Here is a 23,959-nt window from a genome sequence, read left to right as displayed (position 1 = left end):
CAGTAATACTGTCTGCGACCACTAGAGGGCAGCCTCAGTGTGGGGGAGCTTTTTCAACACATGTTCAAAATGAGGCATATTCTTACTTATTAATAATTAAACACATTTCAAATAAAAACTTCAAAGAAAGAAAATAACGATGGTTTTGGCCTTTTGCCTTTAATATAGAAAAAGTTGGAGAGAGTGGGGAAAAAGGGCAGCCATTTCGATTTTTTTGAAGGAATTCACATTTTGTATCAGTTAATTTGGTACAACTTTTTAAATAGAAATCATAATTCTCAATATACTATTTGCTATTCTTAATCTTAAATTCATTTTCTCACATGATATGGTTTTCTTGCTGCTTGACCCAATAATATTTGGTCTCTTCCTTGGTAACCAAAGTAGATTAGACTGCTTATCTAATATTTGCATGTACGTAGCTTTAATTTCTCTGTAATATCTACACCCCAGAGAGCAGCAGGGAGTTGTTAGTACTGAAGGTAACAAGTATGGACAGTTACCAAATATGGACAAGGCAGACAGAGGGCCTCAAACAGGAAGGAAGGCATGTGGTGTAGAACTACACTGTCTGGCCATTTTGTCAGAGGGAGAGGTGCACAGGATGGCTGAACCATGCCAAGGGGTTTGTGTTTATTTCAATTTATCAATACTTTCTTTTACCATAAAGTAAAACACTGACTGAATAAATAAAGATGTATGTGATTATTTTATGGAGATACATTTAAGAATTACACTTTTTAGGCTGCAGGATGCATGCAAGTTATTTAGTATAACAGCTGAAAGGTTACTGACTGAGTGCATTTTAAACATACCAATATTCAAGTGGAGTCACAGGTGAAAACCAGTAAAAGTGGTCTTTAAATAGCCTTTCCCCTGCAGCTCATTCTGAGGAGGTTTGAAGTTATTTTCAATAACAAAAGAGGTAGATAAAACACCTTCCATTAGCATGAATTATTTTTATTTTTAAAAAAAAAACATTGAAAATACAGCTTTTTCTTTTTTTTACATGACAGCCATATGTACAGGATATAAAACAAAGCGAAAAATAGATCATTACGGTTAATGAGATAGCAATGAGGAGGGAAGATGATGGTATGGATTGTTCAAAGGCACGAGGACTGAGAATGAAGAGCTCTGAGTGACAGGAGCCACAGCCACACACCCTTTAATGATATCAGAGTGAAAGTATTTCAATATTTCAATATTTTCTGAGATACAGCTGGACTCTTTGTTTCTCCAGCCCCGGTGTCTCTCGGGCAGAAGGATGGCTCTTTAGGCACCAAGTTATCGAGTCCCAATTCAATCCAAATCTACCTCTTCTTCATCTCCCTTCTCCACAAACATTGTGTGATATGTCATGTTTTTACACATCTAAAAAAGGTGGGAACATTTCATAAGCAACAACAGGCAGCATCTATAGAAATGCCGGAATAGTGCATCCACCAGGACCATTTTCATCAAAAAAAGGGGTTTCAGCAGCATTAATTATGAAATGAAGTGCCTTTAGTGTAATTTACAAGTAAAACATTTCTCACCTATATGTTAAAACAGTGTGTTTGTATAATATACAGCATCATACAAATGAAGAAACGGTTTTAAACAAATACTGTACAATCTACAGTAAAGCAGTTTACTAGAGAAACAAAAAAATACTATAAACAATAAGTTATAAAGACTCCAGAGGGTTGGGGTTAAAACATTTCTTTTTATATATATATTACACAATTTAGAGACCAACTTTTAATGGTCGTTTGTAATGGAAAGCCCAGTTTCCAAAACAAGTTCATTTGGTCAAAAAGATTTAAGATTTGGTGATGCAAGACATTTTCGACAAAAGGGGAAACAAATAAACATTAAAACAGGAGACCAAAAAAAGATCAGCACACTAAAAACTGTACATGTAACAATCAAAATACATTAACACCTAAAAAGCATATCCAGTTGATTGAGATTGATGTGAAAAAGGCCGAACAAAAAAGAAAAGCTATCCCAAACAAACAATACTATAAACATTTGAATATTAACAGATCTATCAGTAGAAGTTAATAAAGTAGTACAAATAAAATACGGATGAATAAAATGAAAGTGATGGAAACTCTCTAATTCTTCCTTAGTTTGACTTGAAACTAAACAAGAACCTTTGTGCGTCTTTTCACAAGTAAAAAAGGTGAATGCGATATTTGAGTGGTGATGAAAAACAGAGACCCCTCATTCAGAAACAATCCCCAGCCCTCAGATCAGCCAGAGGTGGACAGATTATAATAATTTAAATGTAATGCGATTAATGACCTCATTAAGTGCAAATCTGATCAACCCTCCCCAGATCTGCAGAAATATCTGGGTGCAGCCATGCGAATGACATGAAACACATATGTAAAGGAAATCTGGAATTAGCAAATTCGATTATTTGAAATTCATAGATATGTACATGCCCATATCAAACCAAATATTGGCAAATAAGTGTATGAAAGCATGTTTTGGAGATGGATGGGGTTTTCACTATCAGAAAGCAGAGCAGAGGATTAATGATGTGACTCTTGCTTTGCAGTTTTTCGTTCAAATCAAGTTCATGGCCCTTTAAAGGGTAGAAAGAAGTTTGTTGCCCATTGGGCAGTTAAAAAACATTTTGTTTTCTGGATCATGTTAAAATGAAAGCCATAAAATACCATTTCAACAAAGTCTATATGAAACAGATAGTTAACGATATGCAACTAACTTAATATGACTTAAAAAAGGTCCCGTGTACAGTTGCTGTCTGGCTGTTCTCTGGGAGCAGGAGCTCTGTAAAGCGTGGACTTCAGCCTCGGACACTGAACCGTACAGTGTGATGACATCGAACACACTGATGCTGTAAAGCACAGACTCAGTGCCGGCTTGTTTACACACAAACAACCAGCCTGCTGCAATGAACAAAGGACCAATAAACTAGAAACTATCTACTAAAGGCTCTCGCACATTGTGGGGGTGAGACTCACTGATCCACGTGTCTTGACCATTGGAACTTCACTAGCTCAACTCATAATATTCAGTGACAGCAGCTCTACTAGCCGGTGGATCTACAGCGCACCGGTAACGGGGAGGTGGTGAAGACGGGAACAGTTACATTTTAACATTCTTCCAATTAACAGCTTCAGGTGCGCCGCAGTACACTTTGTTAGTTAGGTCCATCGAAAGCATGTTATAGGCAGGTAAATATCTCCCGGAGGGCTAAGGCTAAGTACGAATAGACAGATTAAATGGACACATAGGCCAGAGAGGGGCCTGTCACAGTGTCTAGCCATCAAGTTAATCAGCCTCGGAGTCAGAGGTAAGATGTGTGTGTGTGGCGCTCTCTTGCCTCTCCTCCCTTTAAACCCAGGGCTGCGCTCCAGGCCCCCTACATCGCAGCATTTGGCCGCCAGTTCAACCTCGCTGCCAAAACGTGTGTAGTTGCTCTGGCAACACCCCCCAGGTCTACGGCAGTGGGCATCAGGGGCTGCTGCCTCCCTCCACGTTGTTGTCGTCGGGGGCGCCCTTGTAGATCGGGCTCTTGGTCTGCAGCGCGGGCGCGTATTTGCGTGGGGACTTCCGCCTGGCTGCTTCACTGCTGTTCTTAATACCGTATAGGAAGTAGATGGCGAAACCTGGAGAGGAGGAGAGAAGCAACGAGAAGTTACAAAACAGTCACAGAAAAGTGAAGCAATAGAAATGAGAAACACCATTGGTAATGTTTATATTGTACCGATAAGCATCCAGACGGCGAAGCGGCACCATGTTCCTCGGTCCAGCTGCATCATGAGGTAGATGTTGACGAAAACGCTGAACAGGGGCAACCAGGGCAGCAGAGGGACCTTCAAAGGACAGGGGGAGAGTCAGCATAACTATTTTAAACTTTACCTGGTTCTTCTCTAGATAGCACTCAGTGAGAGAGTCAGGGAACAATGTGTACCTAAGTATACGTAGAGTTTTATAATGCCAAAACAAAACAGCCATATCTCCCTATCTGTAACACAACGGGTGCTAACTCAGAAGTTTGTTTGTTTGTAGCCTTTATTTATCCAGGTAAAAATCCTCTCTTACAAGGGAGACCTGCCGCACATTGGTTACACATGTAACAGAAAACAAAAGGACACATACAACATAATGACAGGGGTACAATTTACAAGCTTATTCACAAAGACAGGTACCAGGAGTATCAAATATCAATTCATCAAGCTGTGCTTTAAAATGATGCAGGGGAACCAAAATGCTCATTTTCAATATGTTTTGCAGAGTGTTCCAAGCTAGAGGAGCTGCGCACATAAACGTTTTTGTGCCTAAAACAGTCCTAGCACTTGGTACATGTAATAAAAACACATCCTGGGATCTTAGGCAATAGCTACTTGCGACTCTCTGTGATATCAGTGAGCAGATATAAGGTGGTAGTTTACCCAACATGGCTTTGTAAATGAACATGTACCAATGACTGAGCCTCCGTACAGTAAGTGATGGCAGACTTGCCCTGGCATACAGGGTAGTGATGAGTAAGTGCTTTACAGTTTGTAACAAATCTCAGCGCACTGTGATAGGCGGCATCTAACTTGATTAGGTAATGGGCAGGTGCATTCATATATATCAGATCACCATAGTCCAGCACAGGTAAAAAGGTCACAGTGACTAGCCTTTTCCTGGCCTCAAGCGAGAAACAGGACTTGTTTCTGAAAAAGAAACCTAGCTTCACCCTTAGCTTTCTAAGCAGATTATTGACCTGAGGTTTAAAAGAGAGACAATCATCAAGCCAGATACCAAGGTATTTATAACAGGTAACCACTTCAAGTACTTTTCCTTGCGTAGTAACAATATCCAAAGTTGTCTCCGGTGTCTTTTTAGCTTTTGAAAATAGCATTACCTTGGTTTTATCCACATTTAAAAGAAGCTTAAGCTCAGAGAGCTGCGTCTGAATAATATTAAAAACAGCCTGTCATTTAACAACAGCCTCCTTAATGGAGGGACCTGCACAATACATCACGGTATCATCAGCATGAAATGTAAAGTTGCTTCATCCACATTTTGACCTAAACTGTTGATATAGATGGAGAATAAAAGTGGACCTAAAACAGAACCTTGAGGAACACCATTTGTAATGTTTAACCACTCAGAAGTGAGCCCATCAAAATGAACACATTGGGACCTTTCAGAGAGGTAGTTCACAAACCACCCCACTGCATGGCTGGATATGCCAATACTGGCCAGCCTCTGCTTCAGGATTTGATGATCGACGGTATCGAAAGCTTTGGAAAGATCAATAAACAGAGTGTGTGTGGTTACCTTGAAGGTGAGAGCCTCTTTGCTCTCCGGCTGCCTCCAGATGATGATGACACAGACGGCGCAGAGTAAAGTCAGGATGACACACGGCACCACGACGCCTGCATGTCCCGCCAGCAGCTCTCTGAGACAGTTAGCCAGGATAACGCAGAGGACAGTGATAAAAACAGCTGCAAAGAGACAAGCAGGAGACAAGGTTAGGTAACAAAATCCTAGGTTGCCCAACAATGATGGTTAGCTTATTATCCTCGTTTTCTATTTATCAGCCATCTTGAGATTCCTCCCAGCCACACTTACAGATGATAGCGGTGGTGGCGTAGACGATGTTCCCGGACGTCTGCGTTGGGACCTTTCCACTCGGGCAGAACAGCAGCTTGATGGTTAAAGTCTCCCGGAGCGGTTTCTCCTCCGTCTCCATGCCGTACTCGTCACCGCTGTCTCCTCCGCTCACGGCCACCTTCTCCCCTTCCACCATCTCCACCAGCTTCTCCGTCTGGCTGGAGGAATTCAGTCTGCCGGGCTGGTACCTGCAGAGGGAGGGGGAGATATGTGAATTCCTCAACTTTTATTATAAGATTACTTTATCTGTGCAGAGATTGGGATGCAGGTATTCTTCTAAACTGGCTTCTTTGATATTTGCGATGTCTGCTAGAGAGTAGTTACCACATTATTACAACTTCAGAAGACTTTAAGTGTGCTTTATTAGAGATGGCAAAAGTACACACATTCTTTACTCAAGTAGAAGTACAGATACTCGTGTTTAAAAATACTCAAGTACTGACTAAACTTCTTTACTCAAGTAAAAGTAAAGAAGTATGGGCTTTGAAATGTACTTAAGTAAAAAGTACCCATAACTACCAGCTGTTTACATTTTTAGTAACTGACCTCACTTTATATTAATAGAACAATAATGTTATTGTTAGCTAATGAATGCTTCGATGCTGAACAACGTCAACATGACAACGTTTTCATTGGTCCCTCTTCTTTAGAGAAGACCAGGAAATGATGGATACACGGATCGTGTTCAAATCAATAGACACGCAATGACTCGAAATAATAATGATCACGCCACCAAACACACATTAAAACTAAAGTAACGAGCCTGTGTTGAAAATGTAAGAAGTAGAAAGTACAGGTATTTGTGTTAAAAGTGTAAGAAGTCAAAGTAAAAAGTCGTCAGAAAAACAAGTAGACGTAAAGTACTGATACCAGAAAAATGTACTTAAGAACAGTAACAAAGTATTTGTACTCCACACTTCCCACCTCTAGCTTTAATCGAATAAAAAAGGTGCTTACCTGAGGATGAGGACACAGATGGCCACTAAAGAGTACGCCAACAGAGTTCCGATAGACATGAGGTCCACCAGCGCTGCCAGGTCGAACAGGAAGGCCATCAGAGCTGTAAGGAGGAGTAAAAAGGGATTTCTTAGAAAATAAACACATCTCTGTAACGTCAAAACAAATGCTTTGATGGCTAAGACTGCCTACAATGCAGAAAAAGTTTGCGTTTATGCAGACCTTTCTAAGAGTTATTGATCTCTAACCAATAGCCAGTGAGTCAGGCTTATAGATAGAGCTGAGGCAGGAGAGAGAGCTGTGACTCCAGAGAAATATAAACATCAGCTCTGACAGACTTGACGGGATAGACACAGCAGAGACAATCTGCCTGGACTCAAGCGATGAACAAACATGACAGGAAATTACCCAGGTAAAGGTAATCAAACACAGTAAAAGATGATACACAGATAGAGGCCGTGATTGTACCTGCAACAACGCCAGAAGCGATGGTAGCCAGGAGAGGAGTCTTGGTGCGCTCGTTGATCCTGGATAGAATACGGAACAGCAGGCCGTCCTCCGCCATGGCGTAGATCACACGGGGCATCGGGAACATGGAGCCTAGGAGACTGGGGAAATAGAAAGCATTAAACTTCAGCTTTAACAGTGTTGTGCAAAACTAAATACATACAATGTTGTGTTATGTAATGTTTTTAATACAATGCTAACAATGACTAGGAAAGCTGCAGTACTGCACTGATGCACTTATTTAATGTTATTATTTATAAAGCTATAGAGTAATGCTTATTTACAAATCTCAAAGATGGCCGTTTTTTCCTTAAAAAAATCGATCTTGACTGACTTTTTATGACTCTTCTTACTATACTCAGCCTTTTTATATGCTTTTTGTGGCCTACATAGTATGGCTTTTTTGATGATATATTAAGGAGATACAATACTAGGACTGTACATTTTACAACCAATGGCTAAGATCACAGTGTGGCCCCTCACCTGGTGGACAGAGCGCAGAGGGAGCCCACAGCCACGATGTATCTGGCGGGGGACCAGCCCACGTAGCTGAAGGCCTCGGGCAGGGGGCTCTGCCTGTTCAGCTCGTAGTACGGCATCATGAGCGTGAGAGCGGCGGACACACCGAAGTAAGCGAAGAAACAGATCAGCAGCGAGGCCACGATGCCAACAGGGATGGAGCGCATCGGGTTCTTTGCCTCTTCGCCTGAAGACAGGGGGAGATTTGAAAAAAAGAGGAAAAGATGAGGAAAGAAGCGAAGGCAATATATCGTAAGGGGAGATTTTGTGCTTTAGATGTTTTTCACATAAAGATAATAGCTCTTCAGAAATCAGAGTAGGTTTTCACATACAAGGGATTTGTCTTGGTGTATATGGTGCACACAAACAAAGTTAAAAGACAGAAAGACAAATTAACCAAAAAATTAAATAAATTATAAAAAACAATAACACTTTTATAACATTAAAATATAGCACAACATATTTGAAAGGATATATAGATATTCACAAAAAAACTACAAACAGTATACTGACAAAATGCTCAGAATAATAAAATAAAATATGTGCAGATATAAAGAGAGGTAGCTTGAATACATATGTGCAAAGTATTCGGAGGGTGATCTTGCATTATTACCGGTATGCTTTATATTTTTATATCAGTGGAATAAATTGGTCATGAAACTGCAATATTGTGTATTGCAATTACTCTGGGACTATACCTGGTCCAGAAAAATCAAAACTCACTACCATCAGTAGTTCCACTTCAGGTCTGTGTGACCATAGGGGAAGTAAGTCAACAAGTTCCCATGTTTAGAATCTGTTTATGCTAAACAAGAAATCATGGGAACAACTTTCAATACCAAGTAAGCATTTTTATATCTGTTTATGACGCCATTTTGGTGAGGCTGCTTCTCTACATGGCATTTTATGGAAATATGAAAGGCACTTACTAGTTGTTGCGATGCAGTCGAAGCCCACAAAGGCGTAGAAGCAGGTGGCGGCACCAGACAGGACTCCAGTCAGGCCGAACGGAGCAAAGCCGCCTACGCCAAACTCCTCATCAACTCTGAGTCACAGAAGAAGAGAGACACAAAGTTTAGCTATCAGAAACATGTGGAACTGTAAAAAACAAACATTCGCTGGCTGATTGAAATACTGACTTGAGAGTTTTAGTGCTGTTGGAGCTGTTTATGTAGCGGACGTAGTCTTCCTCCGTCCGGTTCCAGTTGGCCGAGTCCCCCTTCACAAAGCCGGAGATGATAACGAAGCCCAGGACCACCAGATTGACGCCCGTGAAGATCTTATTCACCAGAGCAGACTCGTTCACACCGAAGGCCAGAAGTCCTGAGGGCAGGAATAGAAGAGAGGGATGTAACAGAGACAAGGAGCTTTCACATCGCAGCACCACTAACAACATGTCCTGCTATGTGGGTGGAGGTGTGGAAGCTTCATAACGTCAAACTCACCATCAGTCAGCAACACCACCACCACACCAATGAGTTCTACTGCCATGCAACACTAGTGGCAATATTAGTGTGACCGGTCTGTTCTGGCTGTTATGTCATGTTTTTAATACAATACTAATAAAGACTAACTGCAGTAATTAAAGTGACTTCTTTATTTGAAAAGAGTCATTTTTTTCTTAATTCTCGCAGACTTGTAAGCCCAACCGAAGATCGATGTTTCTTCCTTAGGTTGATTTATTGAAAAATGGAACAGCTCTTTAAAACAATGTGACTGTCAATAAAAGAGTCATAAAAAAAGTCATACTATGCGATGACTTTTTATGACATACCGTGAATTTTTACTTTTTTTGATGGCATACTATATTATACTATGACTTTTTATATGATTTTTGTGGCCTACATAGTATCACTTTTCGGATGATATTCTTAATGGCCTAATCTATAAGACAATTATCATGCACTCTCATATTTATCCCATTCCCCCCAGAGGAGATCCAGGTTGGGAACCACTGAGAGTCAGATGAAGATGATGATGATGATGATGATGATGGGGTAACTCACCAGAGAGCAGCAGGACCAGGATGAGGGCGAACAGGTCCGGGTATTCAGCCAGCACATTTCCTGGCACCTTCATTGTCATGGAAGCTTTAAAGAAGCCAGAGATCTTTTGCTCAACCAAGCTATCGAATGTTGAGCTCCACGCCCTGGCCACACTGGCCGTACCTAAAAGAGAAGACAAAATAACTTGAATACCTCAACCACGCAGTGTCTGAAAGTGACTCATCCTTTACGTTGTTCTCTACGTTATTACAGCATACTTTTAAATGCATCAGGTTGCAGAACATTAATGTGCTGCAACAACTCCACTGAAAGAAAGCTCACCTATCACATAGGAGAGGATGAGGTTCCAGCCAGTGATGAAGGCCCAGATTTCTCCCACTGTCACGTAGCTGTAAAGGTACGCCGAGCCTGTTTTGGGGACACGGGCGCCAAACTCAGCGTAGCAAAGGCCGGCCAACATGGAGGACAGAGCGGCGATGAGGAAGCAGAGGACGATGGCGGGTCCGGCCTTTTCTCGGGCGACCTCACCAGCGAGGACGTAGACGCCAGCGCCGAGGGTGGAGCCGACCCCCAGGGCGATGAGGTCGAGGGTGGACAGGCAGCGGGCGAATCGGGTTTCCTCCCCGGAGAAGTCCAACGCCCGGCGACGCAGCAGGACTTTGCCAAAGGTGGCCAGCTTGTGGGCCATATTTGCTGTGACTGTGGGGGGGGCTGGACCGGGCTGTGTGTTTTAAATTCTTCGAGTGTGGGTGTGCGTGATTGACACACCCTAAACAGAACACGTGCGACTGGTCTGTGGGTAGAAGTACTCGAGCAGATGGGTAGGTTAACCAAGTACTTGCTTATTATTGGTCCTTGAGAATCAGAATCAGGTTTGGAACAGAACAGGGAGTGGCAGATCAGCGGTTACAGTGCTTTGCAGCAGCAGATTAGGCCCTGTAGAAAAAGATAAGAAGAAAACAAAACAAGGAACTATTCAGATATTGCCAAAGCTTATATGCACACAGCCTTGTGTTTGACACCGTGTCCTAGGATTATAGCCACATTTCTTACCAGGAAAAGATTTCAAACTACAGGCAGGGATAAGAAAGTGAAGTAAACATAAATGTTTGTCACCTTGACACGGCCGGTCCCACAGGGGCTAAACAAAACAAGTAACAATTTTGTAACAAGTTGGTTTTTGTAGGGATTAGTGAACTCAGGTAGCACCGGCGATGTTGGAGACTTTCCTAGAATATTCCACTCCTCTAATAAAAAGGAGAGGGTCTGTCAGCAGCTTTGGTGAGGCAATGAAAATAAACATTTCACTACACGGGAACCTGTATAAATACCAGTTACGCAACTTCCAGGAATTCATACCTCCACCTTTTACCGCATACTGTAGTAACACATGATGAGACACAGTAGGGCACAACGACACCTCATGAAGACAAAAGTAAACCTACTGCTATCCACTACTTAACTCGGCCTCTACAAATAAACCTGCCAAAGCACACGCACCCATATGAAAACACAAGAGCACCTAGCGTAATTCCTCACCACTCCCTCACTGCAAGAAAGGACACACTGCTACTTTTGATATGTTTTTTCAGCAGAAAGAGGCTGATAGGGAGAAGCCTGGGAAAGCCAGGGCTGTGAAGAGATGATATGGTTGAATTTTGCAAGCTAATATCAACAAGGGAGAGGAGGACAGTGTGAACCAGCAGCTCGATAAGATGAACCAGCTGCCCTGCCACAAGGTTGGTATAATAAAGACACACTCAGGGTACTGAACCGTACCCTAAAAAAAACTGCGGAGTTCAGTAACATGGTACTTGAGTAACAATTTCAATTTTACCCTTGAAATCAAATTAGTACTGTTGTGCTTTAATGACTTTATATAACAGAAAAACCTCTTATAGCCAAGTTTATTAATACCTGTCCAAGACGTAAGAAATGTTAAGTTAATAAACACCTGCTATATGATTTAAGCTTCTTGGAAAATAGTCATACTACACAAAAAATAGACTAATTGACTTAAGAAATCTTATTCGGCTAAGACCAAACCGTGGAACTGGTCGACAAATCCATCCACAAAGAGGGAGCAACTCACTTTTATTTGAACCAAACTGTGTTCAACAAGTCACTCCGGTGTGATATACCATACTGATCCTTTTTGAAACAGAGCACAATAATATTGCTGCATTATCAATCATTTAAAAAAACAAAAACATCTTCAAGGACAACGGCATCACACTCTACGTCAGGAGTAATGATTTGTTCAAGCTTAGGGACGGTTGAATGATAATGATTACATCAGATTCTGCAAAACACACCATGCACACACACAGACCCACACAAAATGCATTGCGGGTCAAGGACACTGCGTACAGCTCATCTGACCAGGAAAGATACAACGTTTTCTGTTTGTCTAAGGTGACAATAAGACTGGTTTGACGTAAATCCCCATCGACAAAACACACCCTGCAGAAGTATGTTACAGACCAGTTCCAGGAACCTACTAGTCATGAGGTTGCCACATTTCTTAATGCCATTTAAGATGTTTTGGTTTTGTAGAGGTTGTTGCATGAGATTTTTTCTCCTCAAATCCTAGTGCTTGAACAAGTTCATCCGTGTTTCTCTACGAAGATGAGATGTTTAATGAAGATTTTACACGCAGCTGCTCCTGCTGAGAGACTCAATAAACAAATGTCAACATATATTAGATGATATACTTCTCTATGTACTGTAATCCTAGAAAGCAGGACCAAAGACCCACCATGATGTCAGTTTTTGATTTCACCGTCACCAAATAAAGTGCACTTGATGACTTTTGGACTTTCAGATGTCCATGAAGAGCCACAGTTCAATGTTGTGAACAAAGCTTTACACATCAAGTGTGTGTGAATGAGTGTGTGTGTGAATGTCTGTCACTAACAATCCAACATTTGCCTTCATTAAAATGTGTCATCGCTTCAAGTTTATTTGACCAGCAGAGTTGACTTCCCATTTTCTTATTAGTATTACAGGTCATTCCATTGAGTTTTTTATTTGGTAAAAGCAAATAAAAAACACTTTCCCATACAAGTCTTGGCAAAGCCGTGTCTCTTAAGGGCCAAGTTTATCTTATCTGCAAATACTACACTTATTTTACAACTACTACAACTACCACTGACATGACTTAGCATTAACAACTTTTTCTTTAATTGCCAATGACAATTGATCAGTAAAAAACTTCCACAGTCCTGAAATGGGTACCGTCCAAAAGGATCAGCAGTGAAGCCATAAAAAGGCTGAACTCAGCTCTCAGGGATTAAAGACATACCCGATTAATCTTTTTGATTCGGAGCAATTTACAGAAGAAAAAGTAGATGCTTCATTACCCTTTGAGACATTAGAGCACCAGTACCTTGAATTCCAGTAGACTTTGAAGGTAGGAGGCGGAGCAAAGCCAACGGCAACGCTGCACCCAGTCTGAAGCTATTAATGCTGACACCTGATTCCTGGTGTTAGTGCTGAGAAGGCGCACGGACATTTCAGGCTCATCAGTCACTTCACCGGTCAGGCAGCAAAGAGGAGAAGTGAAACTCTAACCCCGCAACAAAACCAGACCGTGATGTAGCACAGTGTGAGCGTGGCTATCATGTATTAACAGTGTGAAAATAAAGATGGTGGGGCAAAGAGTGCAGAGAGATTTATACATAGTATATTTTTTTGTTGTGCTGTCGAGGTTTTCTCTGTTCTATTGTCCAATTAAAACTAATTTAAAAAGCACTGGTCCTAGCAGAACACATACTCATTGAAGAACATAACGCAACATGAGGCTAGAGCCGTTTTTCTTATTTGTTCCAACTTTATGTGGAAAATAAAATGTCCTCCCTACTCAGCTCCGGTGAAAAGAGGGAGCATAACTCAGGTGTGAGAAACGAGAATGTGTATCAGATATTTCAGGGTTTAAGAATGAATGGATAAAAATGGCAGCCAAAAAGTGTCATGAAAAATGATGCTAATAGATCAAAGATAACTCAAATATTTGATCGATCATCATAACTCAACATGCGTAGCTGTGGTCGGACAATGTCTAGGTTTTTCTAACCAGCTTGTATTTCTGAGGAATCCCAACGAAATGCAAACATGGGGCAAGCGCTACCCACAACCACACAAAGTTCTCGATTGCTGTTCTTTTGGGTCACACAGTAGATTAGATCATTTCAAAAAGGAAAAAGAATACAGTATTTCGGCTGTACATTATGTTATGGTCTAATTTTGGCCTTTTCTTTCTCATAGCACACAGGATCAAAGCTCTCACAATGTCTCAATACAATGACAGTATTCTATTATTACCATAAAAACAACATCACCTATTCATCAAAGCTCTTTTAGTCTAACCGTTTCAAAAGAGAATATCCTGCCCAGTACAGTTAACGTGAAGAAAAAATACCTACTCTGTCAAACAATGAAATACAAACAACACAGAAAGCACCCAACAATAAACACTCAGCCCTCTGAAGACTGATGGGAAACTGGTACATGGAGGATATTCTCCCACTCCCCACTTGGTGTGACATTCCAGTAGCGTTTTCTACGTTTTTTACTACACACATGTTGGGTCAATAAACATTTATTACTTGAGAACTGTGCCCAGCCGGCTGTGATCTCCTCGGGGGTTCAAACCAACACTGCACACCTTCGCTAAGCAGAAGAAAAAAAAACCTTTGATAAAACTGTGCAAACTGGAAAGTTGTATCAAGCCAACACGTTCTCACTCCCAACCCGTCACATGTTGACGGTCGGTCAGGGCCCCTCCCCGTCACTGTATTACGCACAGGGTACCCCTTGAGAGTCAGTTTTCAACGGGCAGGGCGTCCCATAGACCTCCCATAGCGTTGATAATAGACGCCATGATAATGCTCCCCGGCAAATGCTACAGTACCCCGACGGTCGGTTGTTATTGTCAATATTAATATAATAATGATTTATTTTTGTAATAGTCACACTCGATTTCGCCGATTTTCTTGTTGCCCCAGCTGGTTGACACCTCTTTTAGCAGAAACAAAGGCTACATTAATGTATTAAATCGATGTTAATCAATGTGTGTGGTTGTGGAATTAATGGACGTGCCGTTGTGCGATTGCGTTGCCAGGCAACGCAATAATTTACAAACTCTTCAACTACAACCCTAATTATATTTTAAAACATTTTAGAAGGCCTCACAAAATACTTTAATGTAAATTAAAATGTAAATGTGAAGGGATGTGTGTAATGTGGTGATTGACATTATTCACCCTATGGGATCTATGGGTTGGGGCAGGGATTCCCAACCCCCGGTCCGCGGACCGGTACCGAGGTGTTACTGCCGGGCCGCGAAATAGCTGTGAGTTTATCGTAATATTTGCAGAATTATAAATATATAAAAATATTTTATCATAATATTTTTTTCAAAAAGTGTTTAATGTTCGCACTATACCAGCCATATTATTTCATCCAGTAGCCTAGTTAATCTTTCACCAGATAACCGTTGAAAATGGCTTTTATGATGTTCCGAGGGATTCGGCGGCTCAGCCTGGTCTCAGCCTCTTGTGCGCACGAGAAAGTTACCGGTGCGCCAAGTAGGAAGAGGAGCGCACAGACAACCGTTTAATTGCAGACTGTTATGTTTATGTGGGGAAATAGCAGTGCATACATTATGTGAGATATATTTCAAACTCGGACTTCATTTTAAGGACATATATGCTATATGTTTATTTTATTAGCTTTTCTTTTTAATGACTGATTTTAAATGCCATTTCCTTAATGTCTTTCATTTTTTTGTAAGCACTTTGAATTGCCTTGTGTTGAAAAGGGCTAGGGCTATATAAATAAACTTGCCTTGCCTTGCCTTTGTTTAAGCACCGGATTGGCAAACAGGAGAGTAACCCAGTCTGCCTTGATCTATTAATTCATGTCCGGGACTCTCACGGTATCTACTGCCCGCAGCTGTTTTATAGAAGGAAAACCTCCTTCACTTCATGAAATGGCTGCAGGCAGCATCAGGAGGCAGCGGGAAGTGTAACTCCGCTTCTGAGAAGTGCAGCACCAGCGCGCAGAGAGCTGTGCCTTTTTACGCACCGCCTTCGCTGTGTTTACCTTCATCAGAACAGCGAGTGACTGCAGGCTGCTACGTGTTAACCACAAACACCTCTACACACATCTCTACACACACATCGAACTGCCCGATTACTCCCCCTTTTATTAGTTTTATAACTAACGCGGCGCGTGAGGCTCAGGTTTGGGAAGGCTAAATAACCTTTTTTTACCTGACGCTGCCCGCCTCCGGGGTCTGAGATCAACTCAATGAAAGCACCGCCTGCTAACCAAAAGAGCTCAGTGTGCGGAGTTTAAATCTATCAAGTCATATTACAGGATAAAGGAAACGCACATTCATGACGTCCGCTGGCGCATCATAAACACGTCGGATAGTGCAAGTGCATTCGGATTCTCTAAAGTACCGCGGTCTCTTCTCCTAAGTCCTTTTGAATTCTCCTATCCACTATCCCTTAACCCCGTGACGTTTCACTCAGAGGTCAAGGAATAGGAGATAGGGTTAGAATTTAGGAGCTGATTTTTGGATTATCGGAACGCAACCCAGTACTTTAGAGAATCCGAATGCACTTTCACTATCCGACGTGTTTATGATGCGCCAGCGGACGTCATGAATGTGCGTCTGCTGCTGTGGGGAAACTATGGAAACTACAGTTTTCTATACAGCGGACTACAACATGGATGTATAATAAGAATGAGGGACTACTGTAAACTCATCTAGAGACTCTGCACCGTGCTCTGATGCTGTTGCTTTATGCTTTATGAACGTGGACAACAGAGAAACATATTCTTCATGACCAAAGTTGGAATTGAAATAAAAAAGGAAAGTGAAACTTATGCTCGTCACCCTCTCCCTCCGGTCCACATTAATACAAATGATCCCAATAAGTATGATTGTATGAACTATGAAAAGATCTTAAAATCAATACAAATGTATTTATTATAAACGTTAGTCCTTAACATCTATCACTGTGTACATCACCATTCAAACATCTTTTAAAAGTTGAACAAACTCCACACAGCTCAGTAAAGACTGTGAGATGTTGACTTTATTTGATCATTTCAGTAAAAAACTAACGTTCATATTTCTCTTTTTGATTATAATACTGATGAACGTTCAAAACAAAGCACTCAAAAGAGCTCAGTGTGCGGAGTTTAAATCTATCAAGTCATATTACAGGATAAAGGAAACGCACATTCATGACGTCCGCTGGCGCATCATAAACACGTCGGATAGTGCAAGTGCATTCGGATTCTCTAAAGTACTGGGTTGCGTTCCGATAATCCAAAAATCAGCTCCTAAATTCTAACCCTATCTCCTATTCCTTGACCTCTGAGTGAAACGTCACGGGGTTAAGGGATAGTGGATAGGAGAATTCAAAAGGACTTAGGAGAAGAGACCGTGGTACTTTAGAGAATCCGAATGCACTTGCACTATCCGACGTGTTTATGATGCGCCAGCGGACGTCATGAATGTGCGTTTCCTTTATCCTGTAATATGACTTGATAGATTTAAACTCCGCACACTGAGCTCTTTTGGTCAGCAGGCGGTGCTTTCATTGAGTTGATCTCAGACCCCGGAGGCGGGCAGCGTCAGGTAAAAAAAGGTTATTTAGCCTTCCCAAACCTGAGCCTCACGCGCCGCGTTAGTTATAAAACTAATAAAAGGGGGAGTAATCGGGCAGTTCGATGTGTGTGTAGAGATGTGTGTAGAGGTGTTTGTGGTTAACACGTAGCAGCCTGCAGTCACTCGCTGTTCTGATGAAGGTAAACACAGCGAAGGCGGTGCGTAAAAAGGCACAGCTCTCTGCGCGCTGGTGCTGCACTTCTCAGAAGCGGAGTTACACTTCCCGCTGCCTCCTGATGCTGCCTGCAGCCATTTCATGAAGTGAAGGAGGTTTTCCTTCTATAAAACAGCTGCGGGCAGTAGATACCGTGAGAGTCCCGGACATGAATTAATAGATCAAGGCAGACTGGGTTACTCTCCTGTTTGCCAATCCGGTGCTTAAACAAAGGCAAGGCAAGGCAAGTTTATTTATATAGGCCTAGCCCTTTTCAACACAAGGCAATTCAAAGTGCTTACAAAAAAATGAAAGACATTAAGGAAATGGCATTTAAAATCAGTCATTAAAAAGAAAAGCTAATAAAATAAACATATAGCATATATGTCCTTAAAATGAAGTCCGAGTTTGAAATATATCTCACATAATGTATGCACTGCTATTTCCCCACATAAACATAACAGTCTGCAATTATAAACACGTCGGATAGTGAAAGTGCATTCGGATTCTCTAAAGTACCGCGGTCTCTTCTCCTAAGTCCTTTTGAATTCTCCTATCCACTATCCCTTAACCCTGTGACGTTTCACTCAGAGGTCAAGGAATAGGAGATAGGGTTAGAATTTAGGAGCTGATTTTTGGATTATCGGAACGCAACCCTTGTATTTTTTCGGACTGTGTCACTCGGAAGAATGTTGCAACAGTTGGGACATTTTTGGGAGTTGGTTGCAGAGAAGGCAACCCAGAGCATGTTTACTCTAATGAGTGATGGACGGCCTGTTTGTGGATTTTATTTTGTTGTCTAACTTGTGCTGGTTCGCTATTTTGTTGTTGCTGTTATAAATAAAGTTTTGGAGCGTAACCCAACCGACTAGGCCAGTGTTTGTGAACGGACAAATAGAACCCTGTCACAGTATTACAGGGCACAGGTGGCTGCATAGCAGCGCTAATGTTAAAGACACAAACATTATACATTATATTTTTATTTTACCAGGATGCAGTGACACAAATATTTGGGAAGGCTTAGCCTTCCCTAGCCTACAGTACCCGCCGCCCATGGTTTTATGAAGGAGATGTCCAGTCACCAAGGAGCATGGTGTGTGTGTGTGTGTGTGTGTGTTCTGCGTTTGTGTCTGTCCGACACCGGCATTTGTTTTCAAATGACCATGAACAGTAATTTACACACATCTGGCTAACTCCATAGGTAGCCTATATGCGGGTGTTCCCAAAATAAATTAGTTTAATCTCGATGTAGTGCTAAATGCTGTCGGACGTGCACCGGAACGAACGTCACTATCATAATATCTTCTGAAAACAAATGCCAGTGTCTCACACACACACGCACGCACGCACGCACGCATTTTTAAATGTTGTTAATATGTTTTGGATACATATTGTTCTAGTATTTGTTCAGGCTGTTACATACAATTAGCCTCTGTTGCTACCTGCTGGTGAGTAAATATTAAAATCAGTTAAAATTGACAACCGGTCCGCGATTTTTTTTTATGTATCTGCCGGTCCTTGGCACAATAAAGGTTGGGAACCCCTGGGTTGGGGTATTGCATCCGACATTTTAGTTAACCGGACTTCCTGTTGATGTGAAATCTGAAAAAAAAATACTTTATTCCGAGTTTGCTTGCTTTTCTCTTTGGAGGTCATCACATAACGGCATTGTAATACACGGTTCGGCTGCATTAAATATTACATATCTGCCGTAGTTCGCTATTTATAGAGCCCTGATGAGAAGACTTCTAGACAAACATGAGGAACTGCCGCCGAAACGGAATTCTTTCACACACACATACGGGTATTGGGCCGAGGGCGACACCGTTGAAAACTGACTCAAGGGGTACCCTGTGCGTAATATGGTGACGGGGAGGGGCCCTGACCGCCCGTCAACATGTGACGGGTTGGGAGTGAGAATGTGTTGATCAAGCAACTACGCATAGGAGCAATTCAAGTTTGAAAGTATACTTAAAAAGAAAAAAACTCAATAATTTTCACTTTCTAGGAAATGTCATTTTTTCCTTCCCACATGATTGTTTCTTTCTCTGAGCCTTCAGACACCCAACAGTTAGAAATGCACCGAGCTGCTTGATGTATGACCCACGGGTCGCCTACTGTAGCTGCTAATCTTTTCCTTGTGGTTTTCACGAGGGTCCCTGTTTGTGTAAGTGGGGCAGATTTACTCTATGCCAGGTTGCACGGAGGTGTGTCCCTGTATGTGCGTGTGTAAGCTCCGCTACGTAACAACCCACACGAAAAGACCAGGTTCTTCCTGCAGCCATTTTATGATCTTCATCTCAAATGAATACACATGACTTTAGCAGATTTTAAGTGTTGACGAGTTGATTAATGCCTTGGTGTTCCGTTGTATTTACTTTCTTGAGAGTCAACCTAACCAGAGTAAATTCAAGTTATTTTTAACAGAGGCAATATAAAAGCTCTTTGTGTTGTAGGACTAACAGTGTTTCCATTACAGCGGGATTCTGGGAAAATGGGCCTGTTATTAGACTTAGCATTGCTGCAACTGCCGGCACAAACTCTAAGAGGATTATTCAGAGAAGAAACAAACCGCCTAACCTCTTTATAGCCTGTTGCTGCTACTCCTACTATCGACACAAACAACGCATGGCATTGTTTTGACTGCCACCTTCGACCACAACAACAGAGCTCTATGGTTATATAACCGAACAAGCAATATTATTTATACTATATTAAGGTAGAATTGTTCAATATCAAATTATCCATTGCAAAATCCACTCCCACGTTAAAAAAACAAAACATGAAGCTAAATTAATTTAAGATTCTGCCCCTCACAATCCTCATATTATTCAAAAGATTGCAATAAATGTTGTTTGAGCAGTTTGAGCTTTTTTCATCAAATGGAAAAATGGAAATTATTTTTGACTGACCATATTTCCACCTGCTAATGCAGACATTTTAATATTTTTCTTTATTTATATACATACTTCTCAAAATGTGCATGGAATATAGTCCTAAAGCAGGGGTGTCAAACTCAAGGCCCGGGGGCCAAATCCGGCCCGCGACTTCATTTTATGTGGCCCCACAAGAGCTTGCAAAGAATATAATATATGGTTAACTTACATGCTACTTTACAGAAGCACGTTGCCCATAAAATGCATGTCCCACAATGCATCTCAAATTTGACTTTTTCCTCAGAATTTGACTTTCTTTCTTCAACATATGCATTTTTTCTCAGAATTTGCCTTTTTCTCATAAATAGATTTTTCTTCAAAATGTTCCTATTTTTTCAAAGTTGCACTTCCTTTTTTTTGTTTTTCCTGAATTTGGCTTTTCTTTTTAAATCATATTGTGATATTCTTACCGAAGAGACTTGCAATTATTTGCCCTACACTTCTGCTTTCAGACGTAGTTAATTATTAAGTTATTACCCTATCCGATAATAATCCAATGCAGCGGCAATAATGTAATACAATACATTATTTTATATATATTAAATATTTATATATAGTCTTAAAATTACAACCGGTCCTTTGACCATAATGCTGAAGTGGCCGTGATGAAATTGAATTTGACACCCCTGTCCTAAAGCCTACATTTAATGAACATCCTGTACTAGTCTATCCCTTTTCCGTAATACAAATAAGTCCTAATGACACCATAGTTGTACCGTTATTTGTTGTACCGTTATTTGTTGTGCCAGCCGATGAACAAAGGGAACACCATATTCAGTTCTCTGCAGGGCTAACATCCAACGGCCCTATGTGACCTTGCGTAACCCTGGAAGAGACACCGTATCACGACTGGCTGGACAGAGTCGGCGAACCATTCTTCAAGAATCACACAGAGAAACAATGGTTTTCTAGCTGTTTGAAGTTATAAATAGTACTTCTTTTGAGCCAGAAATGTATGTTTGTATGTATAAGATTCACGTTAGCTTCGCATAAAGGCTGTGTTTGTGGTTGAACTAAAGTATGTGGGAAGAGACCGACCGCTGAGATTGAACTGAACGACCCTTTAAGTCACCTGGCCGAAAACCAGCGGTCCTGCCAAAAACTGCTCTGTGCTGCGAGATGGAATGTGACAATGTAAGGATCTGTTCACTTTCCCATGGTCAAAGCCAAGACCATTAAGTACAAATCTACACATTATGAGAACGGATAACCAATCAGCCTATGGCTACAAGGTTACACAGTCATAAAGCAGAAATATAAAGCAGAACAACTTGACAGTCGATGTATGACTCACTCAAAGTAATTATTATGCTCTGATTAATTAGAAACTAGAATGCAACATTTCCCAGCTTCTACTAGAAATCTATTCACAGGGAAAAACTAAAAATAACTCTTAACACAATATACATGCATTTAACCAAATATGCCTATTGGTCATCATGTCAGAATGTTGACTTAATGCTTGATGCCTAAATGTACCCTGACCCGGATACTGAGGTGTAGGTTGGTGAGGAGGAGGTGGTGCAAACAATTTCTGTTACACAAGATTTCTGGTCAACTTTACTTTGACCATTGCACTAGAGATAACGAGGAATGTTGGGCAATCCAAATAACTTATCCCAAGATGTCAGTATGGTTATGACTGAATAAGGACTTGGTAGCTGATTCAATAATGTACCGAGAACCTATTACTTGCAGCATTGTCATAACAAAAGTCCATATTAAGCAGTTATAAAATAGACCCACTATTCATGGTTTATTTTATTTCCACTCAGACAGATATGTCTAATATTTAGACTAACTCCAGTGATGTAAATGTACCTCTCAGTTTAAAGCAATATAATTCAACAACTGTATAATGGCCATGTAATCGGCTCACCACCTCCAACACACTTTGAACAGGGTTTAATTGGACGTAATGATGCTATGTTTACCTTCAGAAGGACAAATAGAAACACTATGACATGTTGCAACATGTGAACTCCATTGAATATTTTGGGCTCTCACTTGAGAATAATAAAGAAATTACCCATTTATAGCAACAGCAAAGACAGGCAATGACTACATCTGGCAAATTCTCTATTTGGATTAGCGTTTGGGGGTTGTCTTTAGCTGTACTGAGCTGTTAAAACTGTATTGATTAAGCCTCGATTTTAAGAAAGCATAGTGTCTCTAAGGTTAGTCTAACATCCTCCATCAAACCACCTGACCAGCCAGACAGGTTTGTATCAAATTACACCTCCATATAATACTCTTGTGTTCACCACCACAATGATTTAACTACATTTTAATTACTGGGGTGTCTTTAAATCGGCTGATGCAACGCAAGCATGGTAACACCCTGGATGCAGACAACGTGGTACTGAGCATTAAAGAAACCGTAAATATAATTATTGTTACGTCAACTCGTGATTGTTGAGCATCAATGTATTAATTCGCACTTAAAATAGCTTTACTTACGGACAGAGTTAATTATAGTGGACGGTGTTCAGCTGTCCATCTGTCAGGGACTGAAACACAAGCTAGCTACGTGGCTCCGGTTTTAGCGTGCTGCAAATGTTGCCTTCAAAGATCACAGGGACATCCTCGTTAGCCTTTGTAAGTGTGTACAATTGTATCGGAGCATATTGGTAGTTACATTAGATTTACATTAGATGTAACGGTGATTTGTTAATATTGTGTTAAAGTTCAGATGCAAATATTGTACCTGGGACTGTTTTACGAAAGGATATTGTATTGGATGTATGGAATTCGAGGATGTGTGCGAGTCTTTGAACGTAGCTGCTCATCCCACGCCTCGGTCGGACGGCTGGACTCTCCGGCCAAAACAATGAATGAAAACACGGAGTGGAATTACGAAAACGTGTCGAGTCCTGTTCTTAGTTTTTAATGTAACAATACAACAACAAAAAACCCGACCGCGGACCCTTAACAGAAAATACCCAATAGTTTACTCCGTTGTAATTTCCCGTTTACGCTTCTGACTCAACAGCTGCCCACTTAAATGACACATACTTTGAATAAAACTGAACATTTGTGTTTAACGCTCAGTTATAAACCTATTGTTGTATTCTTCAACATAACGAACAGAGGAGAAGAAGCAAGCTGTGAGCTTTGTAAACATTAGAGCGCCAATACAACTGACGGAGGATTGCATCAGTCCACTATGATGTACATTTAACAACAATGGCGGTCGTGACAAGACAACTCGGCTTGATAATACAATGTTTCATTTAACATTTATATGACGAAGGGTATTACCTTTAATATCTTCTGGCTGTTGGTGTTTAAAGACGCTGTTTCCGTGGTCGCTGATGAAATATCCCGCTCGGCTGAGGGTGTGTAGTTTTGATCCTACGGGAGGGGCGGGGTGTACACACACTGACGCAATTAGAAAAGGGGCGGGGCTTTAGTTTCATGAATTAAAACCTTAAAACACAGACGCAACAATACTCTGACATTTTAGGATAACAGCGCTGCTCTGGTCAATGTGTAGAGAGCAGAGCATACAAACTAAGAAAAGAGGAAAAGTAACAAGAGGGCTGTTTAAGATAAAGAAAATGAGCAT

At 41.1% G+C, this 23,959-nt stretch overlaps 1 protein-coding gene across 3 annotated transcripts; it reads right to left on the bottom strand.

Moving 5' to 3' along the window:
- Positions 1-939: 939 nt before the first annotated feature.
- On the bottom strand, positions 940-23,765 carry slc7a3a (solute carrier family 7 member 3a). Of its 3 annotated transcripts, none has more exons than XM_034206642.1 (12): positions 23,653-23,765; positions 9,936-10,550; positions 9,615-9,776; positions 8,748-8,931; positions 8,538-8,653; positions 7,573-7,795; positions 7,051-7,190; positions 6,583-6,685; positions 5,584-5,813; positions 5,290-5,456; positions 3,725-3,833; positions 3,472-3,626 (listed from the first exon to the last, which is right to left on the bottom strand). In XM_034206642.1, the coding sequence occupies exons 2-12, from the start codon at positions 10,300-10,302 to the stop codon at positions 3,472-3,474; spliced, it is 1,956 nt and encodes a 651-aa protein (XP_034062533.1). In that variant the 5' UTR covers positions 10,303-10,550; positions 23,653-23,765. The 3 variants fall into 3 exon arrangements, with proteins under 3 accessions (XP_034062532.1, XP_034062533.1, XP_034062534.1); XM_034206643.1 differs by lacking the exon at positions 23,653-23,765 and adding an exon at positions 22,852-23,462; XM_034206641.1 differs by lacking the exon at positions 23,653-23,765 and having other exon boundaries at positions 940-3,626; positions 9,936-10,302.
- Between the last annotated feature and the right edge of the window lie 194 nt (positions 23,766-23,959).

This window comes from Gymnodraco acuticeps, unplaced genomic scaffold, assembly GCF_902827175.1.
Source record: "Gymnodraco acuticeps unplaced genomic scaffold, fGymAcu1.1, whole genome shotgun sequence".
Classification (NCBI taxonomy): domain Eukaryota; kingdom Metazoa; phylum Chordata; class Actinopteri; order Perciformes; family Bathydraconidae; genus Gymnodraco; species Gymnodraco acuticeps.
Note: the sequence above shows the minus strand (reverse complement) of the source record. Positions and strands in the feature narration are given on the sequence as shown.